Source organism: Macrobrachium nipponense, chromosome 14 (genome assembly GCF_015104395.2).
Source record: "Macrobrachium nipponense isolate FS-2020 chromosome 14, ASM1510439v2, whole genome shotgun sequence".
NCBI classification, from domain to species: Eukaryota; Metazoa; Arthropoda; class Malacostraca; order Decapoda; family Palaemonidae; genus Macrobrachium; species Macrobrachium nipponense.
This window is the reverse complement of record NC_087207.1, coordinates 76,372,545-76,395,193: the sequence shown is the minus strand read 5'-3', so window position 1 is coordinate 76,395,193 and position 22,649 is coordinate 76,372,545. Positions and strand designations below refer to the sequence as shown.

Genomic DNA, 22,649 nt, shown 5'->3' with positions numbered 1-22,649 from the left:
AGAACAAAGGGATCTCTCTAAGGACACAGAACCAGACCTAGTGTTGTACTCCGACGCGTCGGAGAAAGGTTGGGGAGCAACATTAGGCTCGAAGGAGGTGTCAGGCACCTGGGAACCAGCGCAGGTGACTTGGCACATAAACTGCAAAGAGCTCTTCGCTGTGCATCTGCTTTTGAAGAGTCTAGAACCTCTGGTGTCGAACAAAGTAGTGCAAGTAAACGTGGACAACACCACCGCACTTGCCTACATTCGAAAACAGGGAGGGACTCACTCCTCGTTCCTTTACGAACTGACGAGAGACCTTTTGCTTTGGACGTCTCACAGGAACATCTCCCTTCTGACAAGGTTCGTGCAGGGAGTAAAGAATGTGAGGGCGGACAGACTCAGCAGGAGGAACCAGGTCCTTCATACAGAGTGGACCCTACACAGAGGTGTGTCAAGATCTCTGGTCGCTGTGGGGGACACCTCATGTGGATCTCTTCGCCACATTCATTTCCAAAAGGCTGGCAGTCTTTTGCTCGTCGTTGGAAGATCCAAGAGCTCTTATGGTAGACGCCTTCCTGCTAGATTGGTCTCGCGTAGACGTCTATGCTTTTCCTCCATTCAAAATCCTGGGACTAGTACTAAAAAAGTTTGTGGCGTCAAAGGAGACGAGGATGACATTGATAGCCCCCTTTTGGCCGGCCCAAGATTGGTTCACGGAGGTGGTAGAGTGGATCGTAGACTTTCCAAGATCCCTACCAAGAAGGATGGATCTTCTCAGACAACCACACTTCAAGAGGTATCATCAAAACCTCCCCGCTCTCGCTCTGACTGCCTTTCGACTATCGAAAGACTCGTCAGAGCGAGAGGGTTTTCTCGCGAAGTTGCAAGCGTGATCGCGAGAGCACGCAGAACCTCCACTACGAATGTATATCAGTCGAAGTGGGAGGTTTTTAGAAGGTGGTGTAGAACTAAGAAGTTGTCCTCCTCCACTACCTCTATAGCGGAAATTGCTGATTTCCTTCTTTTCCTGAGAGAGCAATCTCATCTAGCTGTATCCACAATAAAGGGATACAGAAGTATGCTCTCGGCTGTCTTCAGGAATAGAGGATTAGATCTGGCAGATAATAAAGATCTCCACGATCTCATAAGGTCCTTTGAGACTTCAAAGTCGAAGGAACCGGTCCCTCCGAACTGGAACCTAGACGTGGTCCTCAAGTTTCTTTCATCTGAAAGATTCGAACCTCCTCATCTGGCTTCGTTTCGAGACATCACCAGAAAATGCCTATTCCTATTATCTTTAGCTACGGCAAAGAGAGTTAGTGAATTACATGCTCTGCAAGATAAAGTAGGTTTCAAGGGAGACTCAGCTATTTGCTCGTTTAAGACCCTGTTTTTTTGCTAAGAATGAGAATCCCTCGAATCCCTGGCCTAAGTCATTCGAAGTCAAAGGCATATCGAGTCTCGTAGGAAGAGAAGCAGAAAGATCTCTATGCCCTGTAAGAGCTCTAAAGTTCTACATTCAGAGAAAGCATCAGATGGGAGGCTCTAGACAAGGTCTTTGGTGCGCAGGTATAAAAGACCCCACAAGACTGATGTCCAAGAATGCGCTGGCATTCTTTGTGAGGAACGTCATTACAGACGCGCATAAGGTCTGTTCTGACGAACAGTTACGACTGTTGAAAGTTAAAGCTCATAAGAATTGAGAGCAGTAGCGACGTCTCTCTCGTTTCATAAGAATATGTCGCTTAAAAACATCATAGATACGACATTTGGAGATGCAACTCAGTATTTGCATCTCATTACTTGAAAGACGTTCGTGTGACATATGAGAAGTGTTTTTCTCTATGTCCGTTCGTATCGGCGGATACGATTCTGGGTACGGGAGCCGACACCAATCCTTAAAAGTATATACTTTTCTTCTTTTTGGATATGGTCTGGAGTCTCTTCGAACAATGGAGGACTTGGTTTAGCACGGGCGGCCGTCTATGTTGTTCAGTAAGAGAATCTTGTCATATCTAATTAGATGAGTATAATTTTTTTTTTTAGAAATTATGTATGTGTGCGTAGTGGGGTTTTTGAGTTACGGTTGTTGTGAAGAGTTCGGGGATAACTCGGAACAATCCTTAGTTCTAACATATGGTTAGGATCAGGTGGTCGGGATTGGTTGTGTGCTCCTTCATAAGGTGTATTGTCATATAAGTTGGAATTCAGTCACCCAAGTTGAACAAAGTCCTTTTCAGGCTCTGCCGAGTAAGCGGATAAGACCCCATCGGCAGACCCACAAGAACTCTTGGCCATAGATCATATATCTCGCTAAAGTTTCTTGAGGTGATGCAGACTACTGGGCAAACACCCACGAAGTCTACCACCTATCAGGTAGGAACCAAGGTTTTTATTTATACCTACAACATATGTTGTTTACCTGTCTATTATCATATAGTAGCTGTCTCTTACCCTCCACCGAAGGGTTTGCCCAATCAGCTATGTATATATCTGACAGGTAAGTGATTGTATGAAAATGATATTGTTATGTTACAATAAAGTTTCATACATACTTACCTGGCAGATATATACAATTAAAGGCCCACCCAGCCTCCCCGCAGGAGACAGGTGGAAGAGAGAAAATATGATAGAAAACGGGGATGGTTCCTAGTCCTGCCGCCCAGGGCAGGCCGGTAGATCACCTGACCTACCTGTAGCGAGTGGCGCGAAATTTGAATTTCTGTCGGGGACGACGGAGTCTTAGCTATGTATATATCTGCCAGGTAAGTATGTATGAAACTTTATTGTAACATAACAATATCATTTTACGAAGAGCTCACATGCTTATTTTAGTTCATGTGGGGCTTTCATATATCACAATATGTTGACAAAACTTCAGTCTTTTAAATGGTATGCTTAGAGTTGCAATTGTATTCTTGTTTCACCAATTAAATATCGAGTGAATAAGACCCGTCCACCGTGATGAGGGTTGGCCTGTCGTGATATTCTACCCTAGTATTTAGGGTAAAAAATCACGGACGATGCACCATCATCACGCTGGACGAGTCTTGTTCACTCGATATTTAATTGGTGAAGCAAGAATACAATTACAACTCCAAGCATACCATTCAAAAGATTGAAGTTTTGTCAACATAGCCTAATGTGATATATGTAAGCCCCATACGAACTAAAATAAGCATGTGAGCTCTTCCTAAAATATGTTTTCAAGGCAGTTTTGAAATCCAATATTGCAGAAGTCGTGTGGCTGGCCATTCTAACCACAGACAATCCACCATCTTTCCCAGCCTTCCCAGCACTCATTTGAACAATGTTAGCACATACAGGTATGTAATGTTTATTGATCCTACTCAGGATTGCAGTTGTAATCAGCACAATAAAAACATTTTGTTGCCTACCTATATTAGTGAAATATGAAACTTTTTTTTTTTTTTTTTTTTTTTTTTTTTTTTTTTTTTTTTTTTTTTTTTTTTTTTTTTTTTTTTTTTTTTTTTTTTTTTTTTTTTTTTTTTTTTTTTTTCCCTGGGGCCATGGTTTAAACTGAATTCATTTTTACCTTGTAATCGGTGGTTTTATCCTTACTGCCATTAGAACTGAAACTCAACAATGCTCATTTGATTTAATTATACACATTTTGGTCTTAATTCACTCCACATTGCACTTGAACCACGTTGCTGTTCCTGGTTCCTAAGCACTCACACCACAAACACAGTTACGAACAGCACACGAGTACACTCTATGAGGTGCAAAGCTTTATTCCCTTAATTGTTTAATCTACTCATTATTTAGTTTAACTAACTTCAAAATGTTTATTTAATTCATGTCTATTATTCCTGTTTTGCAACCAAATTAACCCCAAAAAATTACAGATATTTTTGAAGTACAAGCAATGACAGCAAAAAGACTCATCGTTGCCAATCTAGTGGAGCTTCACACATACGCCGTTGCATTTACAAACTGTTTCCATGAATTCTAGTTGTCATAGTAATGCAGTAATGATAAAATTGCTGTAAAATGTATATATACTACAAATAGATACACTAATTTCACTTATTTCCCCGGTTTTGTGTAAGTCTTATACCCAGTTTGGAGGGTAAACACATATCAATTGACAACACTGATAAACAATTGAAGAGCGCAAAACGCCACAAAGAATGCCGTAGTCCCCTTGAATAAGTACGAATAAGTGCTGGTTAGAGGTCAGGTTTACGATTGTTGTGATGAAAGTGCCCCAGCTTCTATGGGTACAAGTGGTGTGCGATTTAGCACAGGAAATGGGAAGTTTGTTTACACAAGCAACTCCGCAAACATCGAGATGGCGTCAATCTTCGAAATATTTGGAGTTGTAAGTAAAAACTTCGAAAGCGTTTTGGTGTGCACTGCGTTGGCCACACTTTTCTTTACCCTCTGTTTAGACCTTAATTTCTAACTTTGGAGAAAATACTTATACTTCGAAAGGAGAGAGGTCTTGAGCTCCTGTTATCACTACCAACAACTCATGATTGATGACCATCTCTGGTGTCAGGACGTGTTAAATTTCTTTTTCAGAGGGTGGCCAAAACCGCGGTAGTCGGTGAGTGGGCCAGTCCACTCGGTTGTTTACCCTAAGGCCATACTTTAAGATTAAACAGAGGGTAATGCAAAGTGTGGCCAAACACAGTGCACACTACCTCCATGACGCTTTCAAAATTTTTACTTACATCTATAAATATTTTGAAGATTGACACCATCTCCATGTTTGCAGAGTCACTTGTGTCAACAAACTTCCCATTTCCTGTGCTAAATCCGCACACCACTTGTACTCATAGAAGCTGGGGCACTTTCATCACAACAATCGTAAACACTGACTTCCAACCACTACTTATCCAAGGGAACTACGATTTTTAGTATAAAAAGAAGAAGAAGCATGCACTAGATAATATTTAAATAGTTAAACGGAAATATAAGGTCATGAATTGCATAAATATTTTTACATATTCATGATTATTAATTTGAAAATATCGTTGTTGAAAAAGTAACTAGATTCCTGACTCAAATATCAACTGTTTTGCTTGTGAACGGTACCTCTGGCGTTCTTCGCGCTCTTCAATTGTTTATCAGTGTTGCCAATTGGTATGTGTTTACCCTCCAAACTGGGTAGTATAAGACTTACACAAAACCGGGGAAATAAGTGAAATTAGCGTATATATTTGTAGTATATATATATTAGAGTAATTTTATCATTATTGCATTACTATGGCAACTAGAATTCATTGAAACAGTATGTAAATGCATCAGCGTATGTGTGAAGCTCCACTAAATTGGCAACGATGAAATTTTGTCGTCGTCTGCTTGTATCTACTTTAGAAATGTCTGTAATTTTTCGGGGTTGATTTGGTTGCAAAAAAGGGATTATAGACATGAATTAAAATAAATATTTTGAAGTAACAAAGTAAAGTTAAACTAAATAATGAGTAGAGTAAACAATTAAGGGAATAAAGCTTTGCACCTCATAATCAGTGTAGTCGTGTGCTGCCCGCAACTGTGTTTGTGGAGTGAACGCTTAGGAACCAGGAACAGCAACGTAGTTAAAGTGTAATTTGGAGTGAATTAAGACCAAAATGTGTATAATTACAATCAAATATGCACTGTGGAGTTTCAGTTGTGATGGCAGTAAGGATAAAACCACTGATTACAAGGTAAAAATGAATTTCAGTTCAAACCATGACTCCGGGAAAACTTCACTAATATAGACAACAAAATGTTTTATTGTGCTGATTACAACTGTAATCTTGAGTAAGATCAATAAACGTTACATTACACTAACATTGTTCAAATGAGTGCTGGGAAGGCTGGGAAAGATGTTGGATCCTTGGCAGTTACGAATGGCACCTCAGTCGGTGGAGGCCATGTTGGACTTAAAAACTGCCTTGAAAAAATATTTTACGAAGACCTCACATGCCTATTTTGGTTCGTATGGGGTTTTCATATATCACATTATGTTGATGATACTTCAATGTTTTGAATGGTATGCTCAAAGATGTAATTGTATTCTTGTTTTCACCAATTAAATATTAAGTGAATAAGGCTGATCCACCCGATGACGATGGATCCAAGGCGGTGTTTTCCCCTATGTTGGGCATCAAACCCTACCAGTATGATCATGGGCTTAGGTTGTGTTGGGGCATCATACCCTACCAGTTTGATAATGGGTTTAAGTTGTGTTGGGGCATCATACCCTACTAGTTTGATAATGGGCTTAGGTTCATCATACCTACCAGTGTTGGGGCATCATACCTGGGTTATTTTGGAACATCAAATCCTACCAGTATGATAAGGCTTAGGTTATGTTTCTGGGGACCTGAGGATCTGTCAGACAATTTTCTTTTGAATAGGGAAGGCAGTGTTAGCTACGAATATGTGTGAATTATAAGGAAGGGGTTTGCTATGAAACAACAGAAATTATTTTACTTTTGCATTTGATAAAGTTTTGAATTTTGTTTATGTTCCCATACAGTCGAAGATGCAGTTGAAGCAATACGCAACCACAAGGATTTAAGATGTCTGGTTTTGGAAGCTAACACCTTGGGTGTGGAAGCAGCGAAAGTGATGGGAGATGCCTTGGCTGTGCATCCTGAGTTTGAAAGAGCTCATTGGAAGGATCTTTTCACTGGTAGACTGAAAACAGAGATTCCAGAAGCTCTCGTAAGTATCTTTTTCATTTTAAATTTAAATTTTTTGTATTGTTGTTGTGTGTTGTGGATGTAAATATTTATAAAAGAAGGCAGATTTATGTCTAAAGACCCCCATACACTGAACGATTGTCTGAACGACTGTCTGTATCGTTCGCAAAAACACTGTGTATGGGTTTGTCTGAATGCAAAAGTGGGCGGAGCTTCGTGTCTGAACGATCTCAGAGGTAATCTGTCACAACCAGGTTGCTGGCTTGCGACTCAAATCTGTCATACATAGATCATTCAATGTATGGGGTTGTCTGCCGAGATAACGCTATCGCACACGTCTTCCAGAGATGATGCCATGTCTTCTTGAGACAGAATCTTTGTTCGGACTGAAATTGATGCGGAGATTGTTCATAATGTATGAATAGTGTGTTGTGTGTGGGTCGATAACGACAATCGTTCAGAGAGTCATTCAGACAATTGTTCAGTGTATGGGGGCCTTAATTTTATTCCTACATAAGTACAAATTAGAGTTTCATGTAAACAACTTACCAAGTAATTGCATATCTAACTTTGGAGAACTTGGGGAACAAACTGGCAGGTAAGCTCAGTTTGTTTCTGTGGGCACCATTTACAGCAGCTTTTTTTATAGTTTACTGTGTTGTCTTTGCAGTTTTTGGTGAAGATATTGCCTAGGACTGGCTTGGGGTTTTTTGTCCTTTGTTGACAAAGCAATTAGAGATGACTCTCTAGCGCTTTCTGCTGTATTTACCTTGGGTTTTCTAAAGAAGAGAGAGCTTTTGTTCTCCTTCGCTTCTAAGGGAGTCGCTCAAAGTCAGCATCACCTCTTCCCTCAGGACACTTTGAAGGGATTTGCATTGGATCTACAGAAAAAGTCCATGCAAGATTTGTTAGCCCAGTCATGTAAGCATCTAAAGGATTTGTCTGTCTCTCAAGCCAGGACTTTCTCACCCCTCCAACAACAGCCCATTCATGATGGGAGACCTCAAACACAGTTCAGGACATGTGCAAATGTCAGATTCACAGTGAAGTTCATCAAGAAGAGGTTTGTTAAGAGAGTGCTTAGAAATTAAGAAGGAAGTCCTTCATGCACCCATAGGGGCCAGACTTAATGGAGGAGCAGAGCCTTGGATCATCAAAGATTTGAAGGAGGGCTACGTCTTCCCATTCCTGGAGACCCCACATTAGTCCTTTCCCATCACATTGTCAGCATACTTGATAGGCTCTGAGAGGCACTCAGCCCTTCTAGAGGAAGTATCCTCTCTCATACAGAAGAGAGCCGTAGAGGAAGTAACCGACTCTGGTCCTGAAAGCATTTGGGGGCTGGAGACCAGTCCTCAATGCGAGTTCCCACAGTCACTTTAACCTGAAGACAAAATTCAAAATGGAAACAAGCCATTCATGATTCAGTCCTTTCATCTGGATATCCACCAAGGCAACTGGATGATAACCTTAGGCATGCAGGATGCATACTTCCACATTCTGATTTATCATACTTCCTGGAAATAACTAAGGTTAGTCTTTCAGGGCAAGGTATATCAGTTTTGAGCCCTTTGCTTCAGCCTTTCTACTGCCCCTCAAGTATTAACTCGTGTCCTTGCCCCTCTCAAAATGGCTCAACTTAATAGGGATCAACATCAGCTTTTCTCTGGACGGCTGGCTACCTTGAGCCCTTTGAAGGAAAAGTGCATGAAGGACTTATGCAACGGAACTGGGCCTTCTTATCAATCTCCAAAAGTCCCAGTTGAACACGTCGCAAGAAATCCTTTATTTGGGGATGGTCCTGAACTCTTGGATTTTTTTGGCTTTTCTGTCTCCCAAGAGAATTTCCTGCTGCCTTCAGACAGTCCAGAGTTTCTTAGCCCTTTTGTTTCACTTGGCTCAACAGTGGATGAGCCTATGGGGCTGGGAACGGATATCCATAAAGATGTTTGTCAGATTAGGCAGACATTATATGAGAGTTATACAGTTCTTTTTGAAGGCCTACTAGGACAGGAAAACACAGCAAGACACCCACGTTTTTCTGATCATCGCAGAGATCAAATTGGACCTGCATTGGTGGCTGTCATAGAATTTTATTTAGACACCTACTAGGGTCTGAATACATAAAGGTATATGTAGTGAATATTTTCAAGTAGGGCCTGCTTTTCATTGTTTAAATGCATGGTAATCTGTTAAGTTTTGGACCATTTTTGCAATATACTTTTTATATATTAAAAAAAAAAAAAGGAGTCATATTATGCTGTATCTTTGATAATCACGTTTTATCTTTTCAGCGTCACTTATTTTCTGGCTTGATGCGTGCTGGAGCCAAACTAAAAGAACTGGATCTGAGTGACAATGCTCTAGGTCCAGTTGGTGTAGAGGGAATGGTTGACTTTATGTCCTCACCTGTGTGTTACTCCTTAGAGGTAAGGCTGGGAGATTATTTGCATATTGTACAAAATTCTGTGATTCTGTTAAATGTGGTTGAAACTTTCTGAGTTCTACTGTATTTGTTTTTGTTGATAGGAACTGCGGCTAAACAATAATGGTTTGGGTATTAAAGGAGGGACCATGTTGGCAGGATCATTAATGAAGCTTGCTGAGAATGCAAAAGGAGCAGGAACACCCCTTCAATTAAAGGTTTGTAGACTTATGAATACGTATCAAGTATTATTAACTTTTAAAAGTATAGTACAGTAAATTTAACAAATAGATTTTGCTTCATTTTTGGCTTTGGCTGTTGGATTAGTCATATTTTGTCTGATTTTTAATGTACGTACAAATAATTTTAAAATATCAAAGAAAGAGTTGATTTTTGGAATTCTATGATTTTGAATACTACCATGGGTACTGAAGCACTGTTGCTTATGTAATGAGTTTAGTAAATGTTAAATTCTTAATTGGTGGCTACTTTCATGGTCAGTGGTACCCTGTTGGGGGGTTTACATAGTGCCATCAGTGCACCTCGTGTGGTGCACTGTAGGTAATACTAAGGGGTCTTTGCAGCATCTCTTCATCCCCTAGCTGTAAGTCTGTTCATATTCTCTTCCATGTGACTTTCCACCCTCTCAGACAATTATTTCATAGTACAACTGCGAGGTTTTCCCTCATCACACCATGCAAACCTTCTCACTGTCAATTTCCCTCTCAGCACTGAATGATTTCGTAGGTTCCAGTGCTTGGCCTTTGGCCTAAATTCTACTTAAAGGTCAGTAGTTAGAATAGATATATCCTCCCAAAGAAAAAAATGTAGGGAGTAATAATTATATTATTTTTCTTAGCTGATTATTTTTCTTACTGTAATAGTAGTGGCATGTACTTGTATATGAGAAGAGGTTTTGCAAATTTGATTTTAATTCACCTGACCAATTTTTGGCATTGCATAATTACTCTGAATTTACTTGAGAATGATTAAATTGTAATTATTGCAACTACAGGTTTTCATTGCTGGGCGTAATCGTTTAGAAAAGGAAGGAGCCAAGGTTTATGCAGGATTCTTTAAAGCAATTGGCTCCTTGGAGGAATTGGCTATGCCTCAGAATGGCATATTTCATGAGGGTATTGCAGCCTTGGCAGAAGCTCTTAGCCAAAACCCTAATTTACGTATCATTAATCTTAATGACAAGTAAGTAGTACTGTTTAAGCTGTATGTTTTAACTATGATTTTCCTGTCACTTTATTGGTAGAGTGAATAAACTTTAAGACAATGGAATGCTTTTCATCGTTTAACATTTAGGGGCGTGAAAGTAGATGGGACAATTGATTTTAACACTAGATATAAAGAACATGAGTTGGAGGAGAAAGTTATTTACAGAAGATCCTAATACTTTCTTTCCTTTGTTTTTTAAATAAGTTTCTAGTGTGTTATCTCTCAAGATTCTATAGATTTTTATGTCGATGTAGTGTCTTTGCAGATGAGTGCAAGCTTAGTAATACAATGCCTGTTCCAAAGAATGGCATATCTGTAGACTGTAGTAACTATAGGCCAATTTCTATTCTCCCTGTGCTCTCCAAAGTTGCTAAAAAAAAAAAATCTTATTTTTAAGCCACCAAATAAGTACATATGTGGAATCTAAAGGATTGTTTGTTGAGTATCCATAAGTAAACAGCAAAAATTTTATGATACATACATCACCTTATACTGCAGAGACATTGGCACTTACCACAGTTATTGTTAGTACTGTATTTGAATAATTTAACCAGATTTGTGCATCAGCATTCATGATTGTCATGTGGTTGTGCGTGTGGGTTTGTTTGTAATAGATATATGAGACATTTTATAGATTTCAGTTACTTAAAAGTTTATTGACTGGATAACATGAGAACTCAGAAGATTCTGAAAGTTTTTTGACGGGATGATATGAAAACTCAGAGGATTCTTATAAAAATTTTTGAAATATCATCAATTCTAGGTATTTTTTAGCTGAAAATTGGGCTCACATAGGTATGATAATAGCATAATTAAGACTAATAAGAAAATTATGAAGAAAAGGCATAAATGAAGACTTAGACCAGTGGAAATTCAGGGGTAAATTGCTCAAGAGTGTATCATCTGGAGAGAATTAATTTCAAGATTAACCCAGTAGTGGAAAGTCTTACATATACAAGTGTTGATGGTGAATGGATTATTTTATTGTTGCTAGGCAGTTTAAGCAAGGGCAACATTGATTTTTATAGTATAAAGTAGAAGAGTAAACATCTTTTTTTTATATTTTATTAGATCTTTTATCATCTTTTCAGTACTTTCACTCCAAAAGGATCAAAGGCAATGGCTGATCATTTGCCTTCAATGCAGAATTTGGAAATTATTAATTTTGGAGATTGCCTCTTAAAAACCGCTGGTGCTACTTACATAGCAAATGCTATTTCTTCAGGTCACACTAAACTCAGGGTAAGTAAGAGTTCTCGTAAGCACCCTTATGGAAATGTAAAATAGATCTTCTCGTTCATAAATGCAATGAAATGAGTAGGACTGGTGATGAATGGACATTTGTGGAAGTGGAAGCACAGGAAATACATTAGTGATATAATTTATTATCCCTTTGCATTGTTTTGACATTAGAGGTAATGTTGGTGAAAATTTTCGTAAGTAGTGACCAGAGGAAATCCAGTGGATGGAAACTGGAATTAAGATTCTGATGTCAGCCACATGGGAATATTCTGATATGTAAATAGCTCGTTCTGGGAAAGATAGCTAGATTCAGATAGGAATAGTGCCACTACTTGCTACTTGTCATTTCCAAAATATATCTGATAAAGTGAATAACTTACTCCTGTTATTAGCTTTTTTTTTTTTTTTTTTTTTTTTTTTTTTTACGGGTTGTGATAGGAGTTTGTCATCAACTCTTACTTTATGCAGTTGTTTATATTAAAACATTATGCTTAATGGGAAACCAGCAATAAGGGGGAACTAATTTCTCAAAGCTAGTGGCAAGAGAATAAAAAGGGAATTTTGTACATGGAACTTACCCAGCAGATATATACTTAGCTATAGACTCCGTCGTCCCCGACAGAAATTCGAATTTCGCGGCACACGCTGCAGGTAGGTCAGGTGATCTACCGCCCCTGCCGCTGGGTGGCAGGAATAGGAACGATTACCGTTCTAGAACCAGATTTTCTCTGTCGCGGTAGTGTCAACATACGTTGTTGCTACCTCCTGACTTGATTTTCGTTTTTTCATAGCCATCGACCTTCTGGGCTGTCTTTTGCAGGGAAGTACTGGGTCTTTGGTTTGGCATACGCTTTTATTAACTTTTTAATGAATTTGGCTTCGAAATTTCGAAGAATATATTACGTGAAACTACCGAATTTTTCGGTAGACACTCATATATTTTGCAATAAGGGAAATATTGATTTTTTTTTTTCACTAATACGTGTATAAGTGTTAGAACTTGATGAAGGAAATATAAGATCTAACTTCCTACTTTAGGAAGTCAGAAAGCATATAACTAGATACGCTTCCTTTAGAAGCTTTAAGAGCTCTCGTTCTAACGAGCAGTTAGAGTATTGACAATTCTAGTAGTTGTTGCATCCTCATCACCTTCTTACTCCACAGAATCTACAAATTCATATGTGCAAATTTGAAGATAAATGGATGGAGCTCAAAAGGCGAGCTCTAAAAAGGTAAGAAGTGAATGTAGTGTTCCCAGTGCAGTGGAGGGTGCGTCTGATCGGCTCCGTAGCGCTTCCAGGCCTAGACCTCTTCCAAACTCCCAGACCCAGGGGAGGAGGAAAGTCGACAGCCGCAGGAAGGTTAGGGAGAACCCCCACCGGTCAGGCGTCCCCTCGGCAGGTTCTGTAGAACGTCCCAGACTGCCAAGGATAGCCATTGATAAGGCATCCTTAAAAAAGTGCGTCTCTTCATCTTACATCCGAAAAGACGAAGAATGTATGTTTGGAGTTTCGATGATCTAGCGCGTTCTCTGAAAGCTAAGAGAACACTGAGCAAGAGCCAGCCGCTGCCAGGAAGCCGCGTTCCAGCAAGCTAGCGTGAGCTACGTTCCAATAGCCAGCAGCGAGGCGCGTTCCAGCTGACAGACTAGCGCGAGCCGCGTTCCTACAACCAAACGCGAGCCGCGTTCTAGAAAATTTTTCTTGGCGCAAGGCGCCTTCAAAGAGAGGAAGCGCTAGCCTGGCGCAAATTGCGCCAGAAAAACAGACGGCTAGAGCAAGGAGCCTAATAGTAGAGTGGCAATCAGAACGATCCTTCCTTTGAACGTTTCCGAGCAAGAGGCTCTTTCTAAAAGGGGTCTAGTAGGCGCTCGGAACTATCAGGGCGCACGGGACCTTCCACGCAAGCGGAACGTTCCAGGAGCGAGTCTCCTTTCTAGCGTGCGGAACATTCCAGGCGCTAGGCGCAAGGAGCCAGGCGCCAGAACATTCCTAATCTTCTTATGAGAGAGAGGTCAGTCGCGAGGCTCCTCATTGAGTTTTCAACTTGAGCAACTTTCCCCTGGCAAAGGTGCAAGATGTCGCACAGGCGGCCGTCGCTTTTGCCAGAAGGATTCTGATACTAAGAGAAGCCATTTTTGTCATTATTCAGAGGACTCTCTCCTTCATTCATGCTCTTCCCTCGTTATGAAGAGGCAAGAGCTTTGGGAGTTTTCTTATAAGAAGCTCATCGACGTTTGGGTATGATGGCGGATAGGAAATATCTACTTCCTTCCGTAAACCCTACAGATGAACAGGAATTTTGTCTCTTCCACGATTTATGAGGAAATCACGAAGATTTAAAGAGTTCCTGGATTAACTTCCTTCTTTAAAGGAGAAATATATACTCTTTCTATCGTTCTATTAACGAAAAGAACGAAGATAGAAAAAATTTTTCCTTTCTCTATCTGCCTCGGCAGGGAAAGAAGGTAGTAGAGTATCTGCTGTATGAGAATACGATACGGCAAATCATAAGCACATACCGTAGTTACTTCTTTGCTGAGCAACTCAATTACCAGTATCCTTCTAGGAATTTCCTAGGAAGGACTACGCTTAAAGGGATTGTTAAGACAACACCTACTTAGCTTCTAGATTTATCGAAGTCTTGTTTCGCTTAGATATGCATTATAAGAACTTCCTGAAGTTCGATAATAATTTTATAAGATTCCTTTATTAAATGGAGTAGCTGGCAACTCTCAGCTAGGGCAAGGCCAGTCGGCTAACGAGACTGCTATCGCTGACGCTTAGACACCAACGCAGTATCATGTAGGTGTCGGTCATGAGTGGTCGGTTACATGTCTCTCTCCTGCGGGATGGAATGACTAACCGTGTCTCTCCCCTACAATCGTGGTTTTAGCCTCGGATTGAGGGGATAGTTAAGCAAACATAAATAAAATATTGTCTGCCTTTTGCTAAGAAGTTTTCAATAAGAAAGATATTACAACATTTCAATGCTGTTTACCGCAGGTAACATTTTTAAAGTATTCTAACGCAGCGGAACTCTATATTGTATAATGCTCTCATGCTTACGAAAGCATGGCTTATTAGAGTACATGCTTAGTGAGAAGATGAATGTAGTAGAGAATTCACTTTAAGACTACGGTATGGTCAAGTCTTATGCACATACCGAGGTTAACTACAGAATTCCTAGTATCCTTACAAAGGTTTCCTAGATTAATGCTGTTTACCACAATGTGACAGTATTATAAAGGATTCTAATACGGCAGAGAGCGATATATATAATTCTCTCATCCTTTCGAGAAACGCACACAACCATTTTAGAATCGGATATTGCTCAAGAGAAGTTGGGTGAGTCGGATGGGAAACATACTCTTAGTGGAAGTTGTTTCCCTTAATGGACATACTACTATATAAAAGTTTTTTCCCACTAAGAACGGAATTAACATGTGAAGGATGTCGGGTACCATAAAGGCATAGATGTTATGGCACATAACCTAAAAAGAACTAGAAGGAAGCGCCAGCCTGGCGCAACCCATCCAAGTTATTTTCTCGTTTTAGCGAGTTATTAACCTAAGAGTCCAGTAGCCTCTCGGACAGCAGGCTCGGTAACGGCAAGATTCATTCCTGATTTCGTTACCCAATTAATCGAAAAGGGGTCGCTTACAAGGAATGATGAAATGATTTATTTTAATCACTTAGGCCAATTCCACGACTCTCTCATATCGCAAAGAGCATCGAGAATCTCTTTTTTCGCTCCTGTTCGCGTTAACAAAAGAGAACCTATTTGGGAACAGACACGGAACGTAACGATCCTTAAGAGGTTCGATGCAAGATTTTGCATGTCCGTGAGAACCTTCTCGATCGAAGATAATAACTGTTAACGTATGTCTAACATTTATTGAAAAGAGTTGTGAGAACCTGCGGAAAGTCTTCTTCATAGATCTCTTTGTAAGGTAGAAGACGAACAGTCTTCCTTTAGACTGCTTCTTTTTCCTCGAACCAAGAGAGGTAGCAATATAAGACATCTTTAAATTTAAAGAAGGAGAATAAACTTTAGTCTTTTTTCCCCTAGTTATAAATTCTTAACAGATATTAAGATAAATGGGCGTCAAAGGAAGAGAGGATGTATGCCTCATTTTGGCCTTAGAGAGGTTGGATTCACAGAAGTCACGTTCTTCTCACAGCATGTTTCGTAAGGCTTTTCCAAGAGTATCTGGATATTCTATCAGAATCTATTATAAATAGACCTATAAAACCTCTCCATTCTGAGTCTGTCCGCGTGCAGACTGACCAGAAGTGGACATGAATGAGAGGTTTTTTCAAGGTAAATGACAATAGTCATGGCTAAGACATAGAATTGCTGCAGATCGTGCTAGATGGAATGAGGAAACTGTCCTCTTCCGATACCTCTGTGAACCACATAGCGAGGTTTTTTCTTCACTTTCAGAGGGAAGAATCACCTATGTATATATCTGCTATCAAAGAACGCAGTAAAAGGCTATACTCTGTCTCTACAAGGGGAATTAGAGATAACAGAGGATTAAGATCTTCGGGATCTTATACGATACCGCAATACGACAAGAGTAGGATATCATGTACTTCGAATGGGATCTTTTTGTGGCCACAGATTCCGTGTTCCGACAAAATGGAACTGCTCCTCATCAAACTTCTTTGAGGAAGTTTATGAAGGAATTCTTTATTTCTCTTTAGCAAACTAAACGACCAAGAAGACAAGTGAATTTTTTGTGCATTGGAATCTCGCATCAGATTCAATGGAGACTCGGCAATGGGTTCTTGCCAGCATAGTATGTCTGGCAAAAGAACTAAATCCCTCTATTCCGGACGCAACACTTTCAGATAGAAGTTTCGTTGCCCAGGCAGGGTACTTACATTTTCATCTACAGAAGAAGAGATGGTTTAAACGTTTGCCTACAGAGTCTTCGGGGTGCGATGAGGGCTCAAAATGCTTCCCAGAAGGTATTCAGAAGGATTCAATAAGAGCTAGAAATCAGGGTTCCGCCCAATTTCAGCTCAGAGTCTCCTTCGACTTCCAGACTCCTTCCCTTCCTTCGGGCAAGGATAGGGAAGATTCTGCAACGAGGAACCTCATCAACATGTAAGAAGAGATCTCGTTAGCAAAAGAAGTGTTCACGAAGGATCCTCCTCGGAGGAAGACTTCTCTCTCATATTGTTAGATATCCTGTTGTCTACTGGGTGTAGCTGACTAAAATCACCTCCCCTTGCCAGGGGCCAAAAGCTCAAAGGGGAAGAATTTCTTCCACCCTTCTCCAGTCTCCTGATAAACTATGTGTTGTTCCAGGACTCTCGGACAATGTAGCGCCAGCCAAGCGCCAAATGCCAATACAGGCGAAAAACGCCAGAGGCGGACAGTTCCAAGGAACTCTGTCATGGTCGGATACTGAGAAGGAGCGGGCCTCCAACCTGGCGCAAATGCGCCAGAGGCGAACAAATCGGACAGATATAAGAGTGTCCGATGTGGACATCGCCAGACAGCCTAGAGACTCTTCCAAGCTCGAAGCTCCAGCAAGTGTGGAGGAGCCAAGCCAGGCGCGAGGCGCCAGCCAGGCTCTAGGAGCCAGCCAGGCTCCATCCAGGTGGCAGGCTCCTTCAAGGCTAGGCTCCAATCAGGATTGAGGATCCATCCAGGCGCAAGGCTCCTTCCAGTAAAGAGAAACCTAAAGCTCTGTCATGTAAGAGGGCTAGTCCCCATTGATATGATACAGGTAAGGCTCTGCCATGTAAGTGGGTCAGCCCCCATTGGCACGATCCGAGAAGGGTTTGTCAGTCATAGGTCCCTACCTCGCTGAAACTCTTGAGGCATGCAGACTCATAGACAGTAATCATGAAGTCTTCTGCCAGGCTCCAGGTGCCTTCCAGGCGCAAGGCACCAGCCAGACGCAAGGCTCCAGCCAGGCGCGAGGCGCTAGCCAGGAAGGAGGAGCCAATCAGGCACCAGCCAGGCGCGAGGCGCCATCCAGGCGCGAGGCTCCAGCCAGGCTCTAGGCGCCATTCAAGCGCAAGGCTCCAGCCAGGCGCGAGGCGCTAGACAGGCGCTAGGCCTGCCAGGCACGAAGCGCTAGCCAGGCTCCAGGCTTCACCCAGAAGAGATCTATATCAAAGAACGCCCTGGCCTTCTTTGAGACATTGTGATCTCCTAAGCACTTGATAAGTGCATTGATGATTCCTTCAAACAGCTGAGAATTAAAAGCACATGAAGTGCGAGCTTTTCCGAATTCTTGTTCTTTCCCTAACAATATGTCATAAGGACATATTAGCTGTCACATACGGGAGATGCAACTCTGGGTTGACTTCCCATTATCCGAAGGATGTCAAGATAACCTTCGAGGGATCCTTCTCTCTTGGTTGATACGTGTCTGCGGATACATTGCTGGGATAGGGAGCAGATACTGATCCTTAACTAGTGAGTTAAATTTTATTTAACGTCGTGTTTTTTCTTTGGGTTGTTTGAAAGGAGTTTGTAGATAACTCTTTTCAACTTAAACACTAACCCTCGTGTTAGGATCAGGTGATCGGGATCGGTGTTGTGCTCCTTAATTATGCCACTAGGCATAGGCATATTGTCATGTAAGAGGCTCTGTCGAGTAAATGGATAAGACCCCATCGACAGACCCACAAGAACTCTTAGCCATAGGTCACATCCTCGCTGAGGCTCTTGAGGCGAAGCAGATTCCTAGGCATTAGCCATGGAGTCTTCCGCCTGATCAAGTAGGAACCAAGGTTTTATTTATTTATTACCTACAACGTATGTTGTTTACCTGTCTATTCAGTAAATAGTTGTCTCTTTCCCACCACCAAGGGTGTCAATCAGCTAAGTATATAGTATCTGCTGGGTAAGTTCCATGTACAAAAATGATATTGTTAAGATACAATAAAGTTTTGTACATACTTACCTGGCAGATATATACGATTGATGGCCCACCCAACCTCCCCTCAGGAGACAGGTGGAAGAGAAAATCTGGTTCTAGAACGGTAATCGTTCCTATTCCTGCCACCCAGCGGCAGGGGCGGTAGATCACCTGACCTACCTGCAGCGTGTGCCGCGAAATTCGAATTTCTGTCGGGGACGACGGAGTCTATAGCTAAGTATATATCTGCCAGGTAAGTATGTACAAAACTTTATTGTATCTTAACAATATCATTTTTGGGGGTGGGAGGGGGGGGAGGTGGAGTTTGATTAACTGAGCCATCCATAGGGTGAAGGGCCTCTTTGGATGGACTAGCTTTTTCTGAGGCACCTATCTGTAACTCCAGGGAGTCTTGAGTATACTAGTAATATTTTAGTGTCATTACAAATGATGTCAGACGGAGTACAGCAGGAATGTTGACTACTAAGATTCATCATCGTTGGAGATTGTGTTGGAGGCAGGCTGAGCGAGTTAATAAAATAATGTTCAGCAGAAACATAAATGATTGATATACAATAAGTTTTAGCTAATAATTCTTGATGTTTATGATCCTGTGTGTAAAGAGATAATCCAGTGTAGGAAGAATCTCTGAAAGAATGGCAGGATTTTTTTATATTTGAATAAACACTCTTGGAGGTAACCTTATGTAGCAGGATCTCTGAAAGAATGACAAAATTGCTTTCATCTTATGAATAACTTCTCTTGAATGGCACTCCTCGGGTATGTCTTGGTGGAATGTATAGATTGCTTGAAATTTCCTTGTCTTTCTATATATTAACCAGATTTGTAATGATTGTTTTGTAATGCAAGGATATGCTATAATTTACATTAATTTTTCATAGTACTATAGTCATCAATATAATACTTCTTTTATTAAGAATTTTTTTTCCTCACAACATAGCTAATGAGTTGTATCCAAAATATAGTTAACTGCAGTAGAAGTCATTCATTTAATTTTTCAGTTAATTTAACCTACTCACACTTCATTGTTGCAGGAACTGCATTTGGATAGTAATGAAATAACGATTGAGGGAGGCCTAGAAATTGTCAAAGCTATAGCAAACAAAGAACATCTTGAAACACTTATGCTTGACTGCAACCAGTTTGGTAAGTTTTCAGCTGTATTTAACAGTGAAATGGCTATTGGAAAAGCTATGTCAATATATATAATAGATCATTTATTAATGGAAAATTGATGATGAATATTGAGATCTCAAGTTGAAACAAACTTGCTATTATATACCATGAAGCTGTTAATTTTATTACATATATTGTCATGAGCGTAGGAAATTTTCCATCTTAGAAAGTTTGATGAGTGTGTAATGATTCTTTTGAAAATTCATATGCTTTCATTTGATATGATAAGATTCTGTGGCCTTTTGATTATATCTGGTAAAATTATGTTGCACGCTTTGATGGAAGCTGGTAAAAAGTTAACTGTTTCTATCAGATCAGAAATAAAAAAAATTTGATGTTGATGGCTCTTATCCTGGTTAATGTTCCAGATGCCTCATATCTATAACAAAATTAATTGTTATAAAATTAATATCATCACTAAGGAAGAAGTGCACTTGTCTTTTAAAATTATTTTACAACCATCGTGAGTCATGTCATGCATATTTGGATAGACTGATGAATCACCCTGCTGAAATTAGTTAATAGTATTTTTTTGGACATTTTATTGGTCTCTAGTCATGCAGTTAGCGTACTTACAGTGTTTACCGAGTGTCGCATTGCAGATTGTACTGAAGCTTCTTTGTAGCATCCACTCAGCCCCACTACATTACTTTGTGCCTTAGCCTTTTCCCAATCCTTCTGGTCTTTTGTAAGGTTGAACTGTCTAACTTCAACTTGTCTTGCTCAACTTTCTCATATCAAGTCTTCTTGGTGAGCCCCCTCTAACTTTCATGTAGCATTTAAGAGCAAATTCATTTGGGGAACCCTGTTATAGATTAGAAAGCCATTCAGCAGTTTTCTTAAACTAATCTTTTATGGTTAATTATATCTGGTTGAAAACGATCAGAAAATAAGGAATAGAGCTTGGTGATGAAAAGTTAGCCGATTTAATGAGGATTAGTAGACTTTGTAATGAAAAACATTGTCTTCTGTTGATTCAGGAGAAAAAGGTCAAGAGAGTTTGATGAAGGCCTTAAAGGACATTGGCCGTCTAGAAGCTTTAGACACTCTTGAAAACAATGAAGAGCCTGATAGTGAAGATGATGATGACGATGATGATGACGATGATGATGATGAAGATGAAGATGAGGATGAGGAGGATCAAGATGATGATGTGCAGGAAGTAGTTGAGTCTGGAGTGAGTCCTTTGTTGAGAAATCAAGATAACGTGCAACCTGTGAAGGTATGTTGTAAAGGTACATTGCAGAAATTCAGGCTTATGTGTGGAAGTTCATCCAACATATAGTATTGTATAAATGTAAACATTTGCTGTGCTTTACTGTCAATCACTTATTAACAAAGGTTATAGAGAGAGAACTACCCTAAGTTGTTATTTTGTGTTTTTTTTGGCAGTAAATTTTTTTAGTTGGAGTAATCAGCTAACACAAGCTTACAAATACAAAGTAGGTCATCCACATTGCTTAGTCATGCAAATAACTTGAATTGCATGTTTGGATTTGTTTATTTGTATCTTGGTAATATACGATTATAGCATTTTTGTTTATATTTTGGCAGTTGAGCAGAAGATTCAACTACATGGGTAGCTCAGAGATGACACAGATAATCATAGTTGATTCTTATGGAAATACAAACTCAGCCATTTTATAGGAGTATCCTTCAATGCCAGCTGGAATTGGTTATTGAACTGTTAAAAGGTAGTTAACTGGCAGTTAAGGGGGCTGAGTGGGGAATACCCAGGGCTCTCTCACTGACTGTTCGCCACTATATCTTCAGCTGCTGTTGTTTGTGGGAAGACTGCTAAGTTGAAATTTTTTTCTGAGTTTTCCTCTCTATTTTTCTGTATTGTGGAGATTTGAAGGATAAATTCCTTTTCCCCCTCTGTTTTCTAATATTCATAATTCCCCACTATTTTGTTTATTAATCTTTCTTGCATTTTCAGTGATATTAAAGTTCTAGGCAAGAGTGCTGCTATTTCTTTCCCTTATATACCCAAGCCCTTCAGACTCCTTTCCATTTTCTACCCCTTTCTGCTGAGAGGATGAAAGGTGTTAGGGAATGTTAGGATCATTCTCATTTATTACTCATCATCTATAAAGGCCAAAGCTGCTTCAATCCATAGTGATATCGCCTGCTTCGTATGCTGTTGCTGCAGCACTTACAATGTCTCTTGTTTTGCTGTATTCACTGGAAGTTTTAGGACCACTACAGCCCCTTCACGGAGGAAACAAATCCCAACTCTGGAGGGGAAGCTCTGTCCTTCCATTACCTCCATCCCATTGTTTGTCTTTCCCCACCCACCTGTTCTTTCCTTCTCCCTTAAGTGTGGTGGGATAGATGGGGAGTCTAAGGCCTCTCACAAAAAGTCCTAGTTTCTCATGAGCACTCTTCCTTTCCAAAGGAAGGTATAGTCTCTCAGTCACTTGCAGGAGGTTGTTTTATCCTCAGGCAGGACAAGTATGGGTTCTTCACATCAAGCCACTGAGTCAGGGCTCATTCTTGTGTAATCTTTAGGGGTCACAATAGAGAAGTCTGCTTGTCCTGCTTGCCCAACAGGTAATTGGTCTCTGGAGACACTCGGGGTAAAGGTGCATGTACACAGAACCCTTTTGTTAGCACAGTGCATGGTGTTCACACCTGCTGCATATAAACAATAGGGTGGGCTCCCTTTCATTACCCTTTTGTCCTGCTAGGTACTTATGTACTTGTAGAAGTGTGTAAGGCATCAAACACACTTCAGGAAAGATCTCTTTGAGCTCTTCAGCTTGTTTCTCTTTGAAGACATTTTGTAAAACCTGTGCTTCAACGATTGTACAGTTACACGCCTGGGCAAGTGCTTAGACTGCATATATCTCAGGTATTTGGGGTGATGTAATCCTTTCCATGCTTGATCTATGTACCATTGTGCGGGTAAACCTCCCTTCTGTGCTTCCCTGGAGTAAACTTGGTTGAAACATCCCCATCTGTTAGCTAGGTACAGGCTCGGTTTCTAGGAGCACACTCTTCTTCATGAGTCCTTCATATGATT

The 22,649-nt window shown here is 40.4% G+C and overlaps 2 protein-coding genes across 3 annotated transcripts in view; one reads left to right on the top strand and one right to left on the bottom strand.

Annotated features, from left to right (window-relative positions):
- Nucleotides 1-22,649, bottom strand: part of LOC135226594 (uncharacterized) — a 45,732-nt gene that overhangs the window by 5,880 nt on the left and 17,203 nt on the right. The window lies entirely within an intron of this gene.
- The window catches only part of LOC135226592 (ran GTPase-activating protein 1-like), a gene marked incomplete at its 5' end in the record, with an annotated part of 56,015 nt that continues 39,847 nt past the window's right edge, over nt 6,482-22,649 (top strand). The window contains 7 exon segments of the mRNA XM_064266285.1: nt 6,482-6,669; nt 8,942-9,076; nt 9,177-9,290; nt 10,088-10,275; nt 11,391-11,541; nt 19,483-19,594; nt 20,605-20,846. Of these exon segments, the coding sequence (XP_064122355.1) occupies nt 6,482-6,669; nt 8,942-9,076; nt 9,177-9,290; nt 10,088-10,275; nt 11,391-11,541; nt 19,483-19,594; nt 20,605-20,846 (1,130 nt within the window).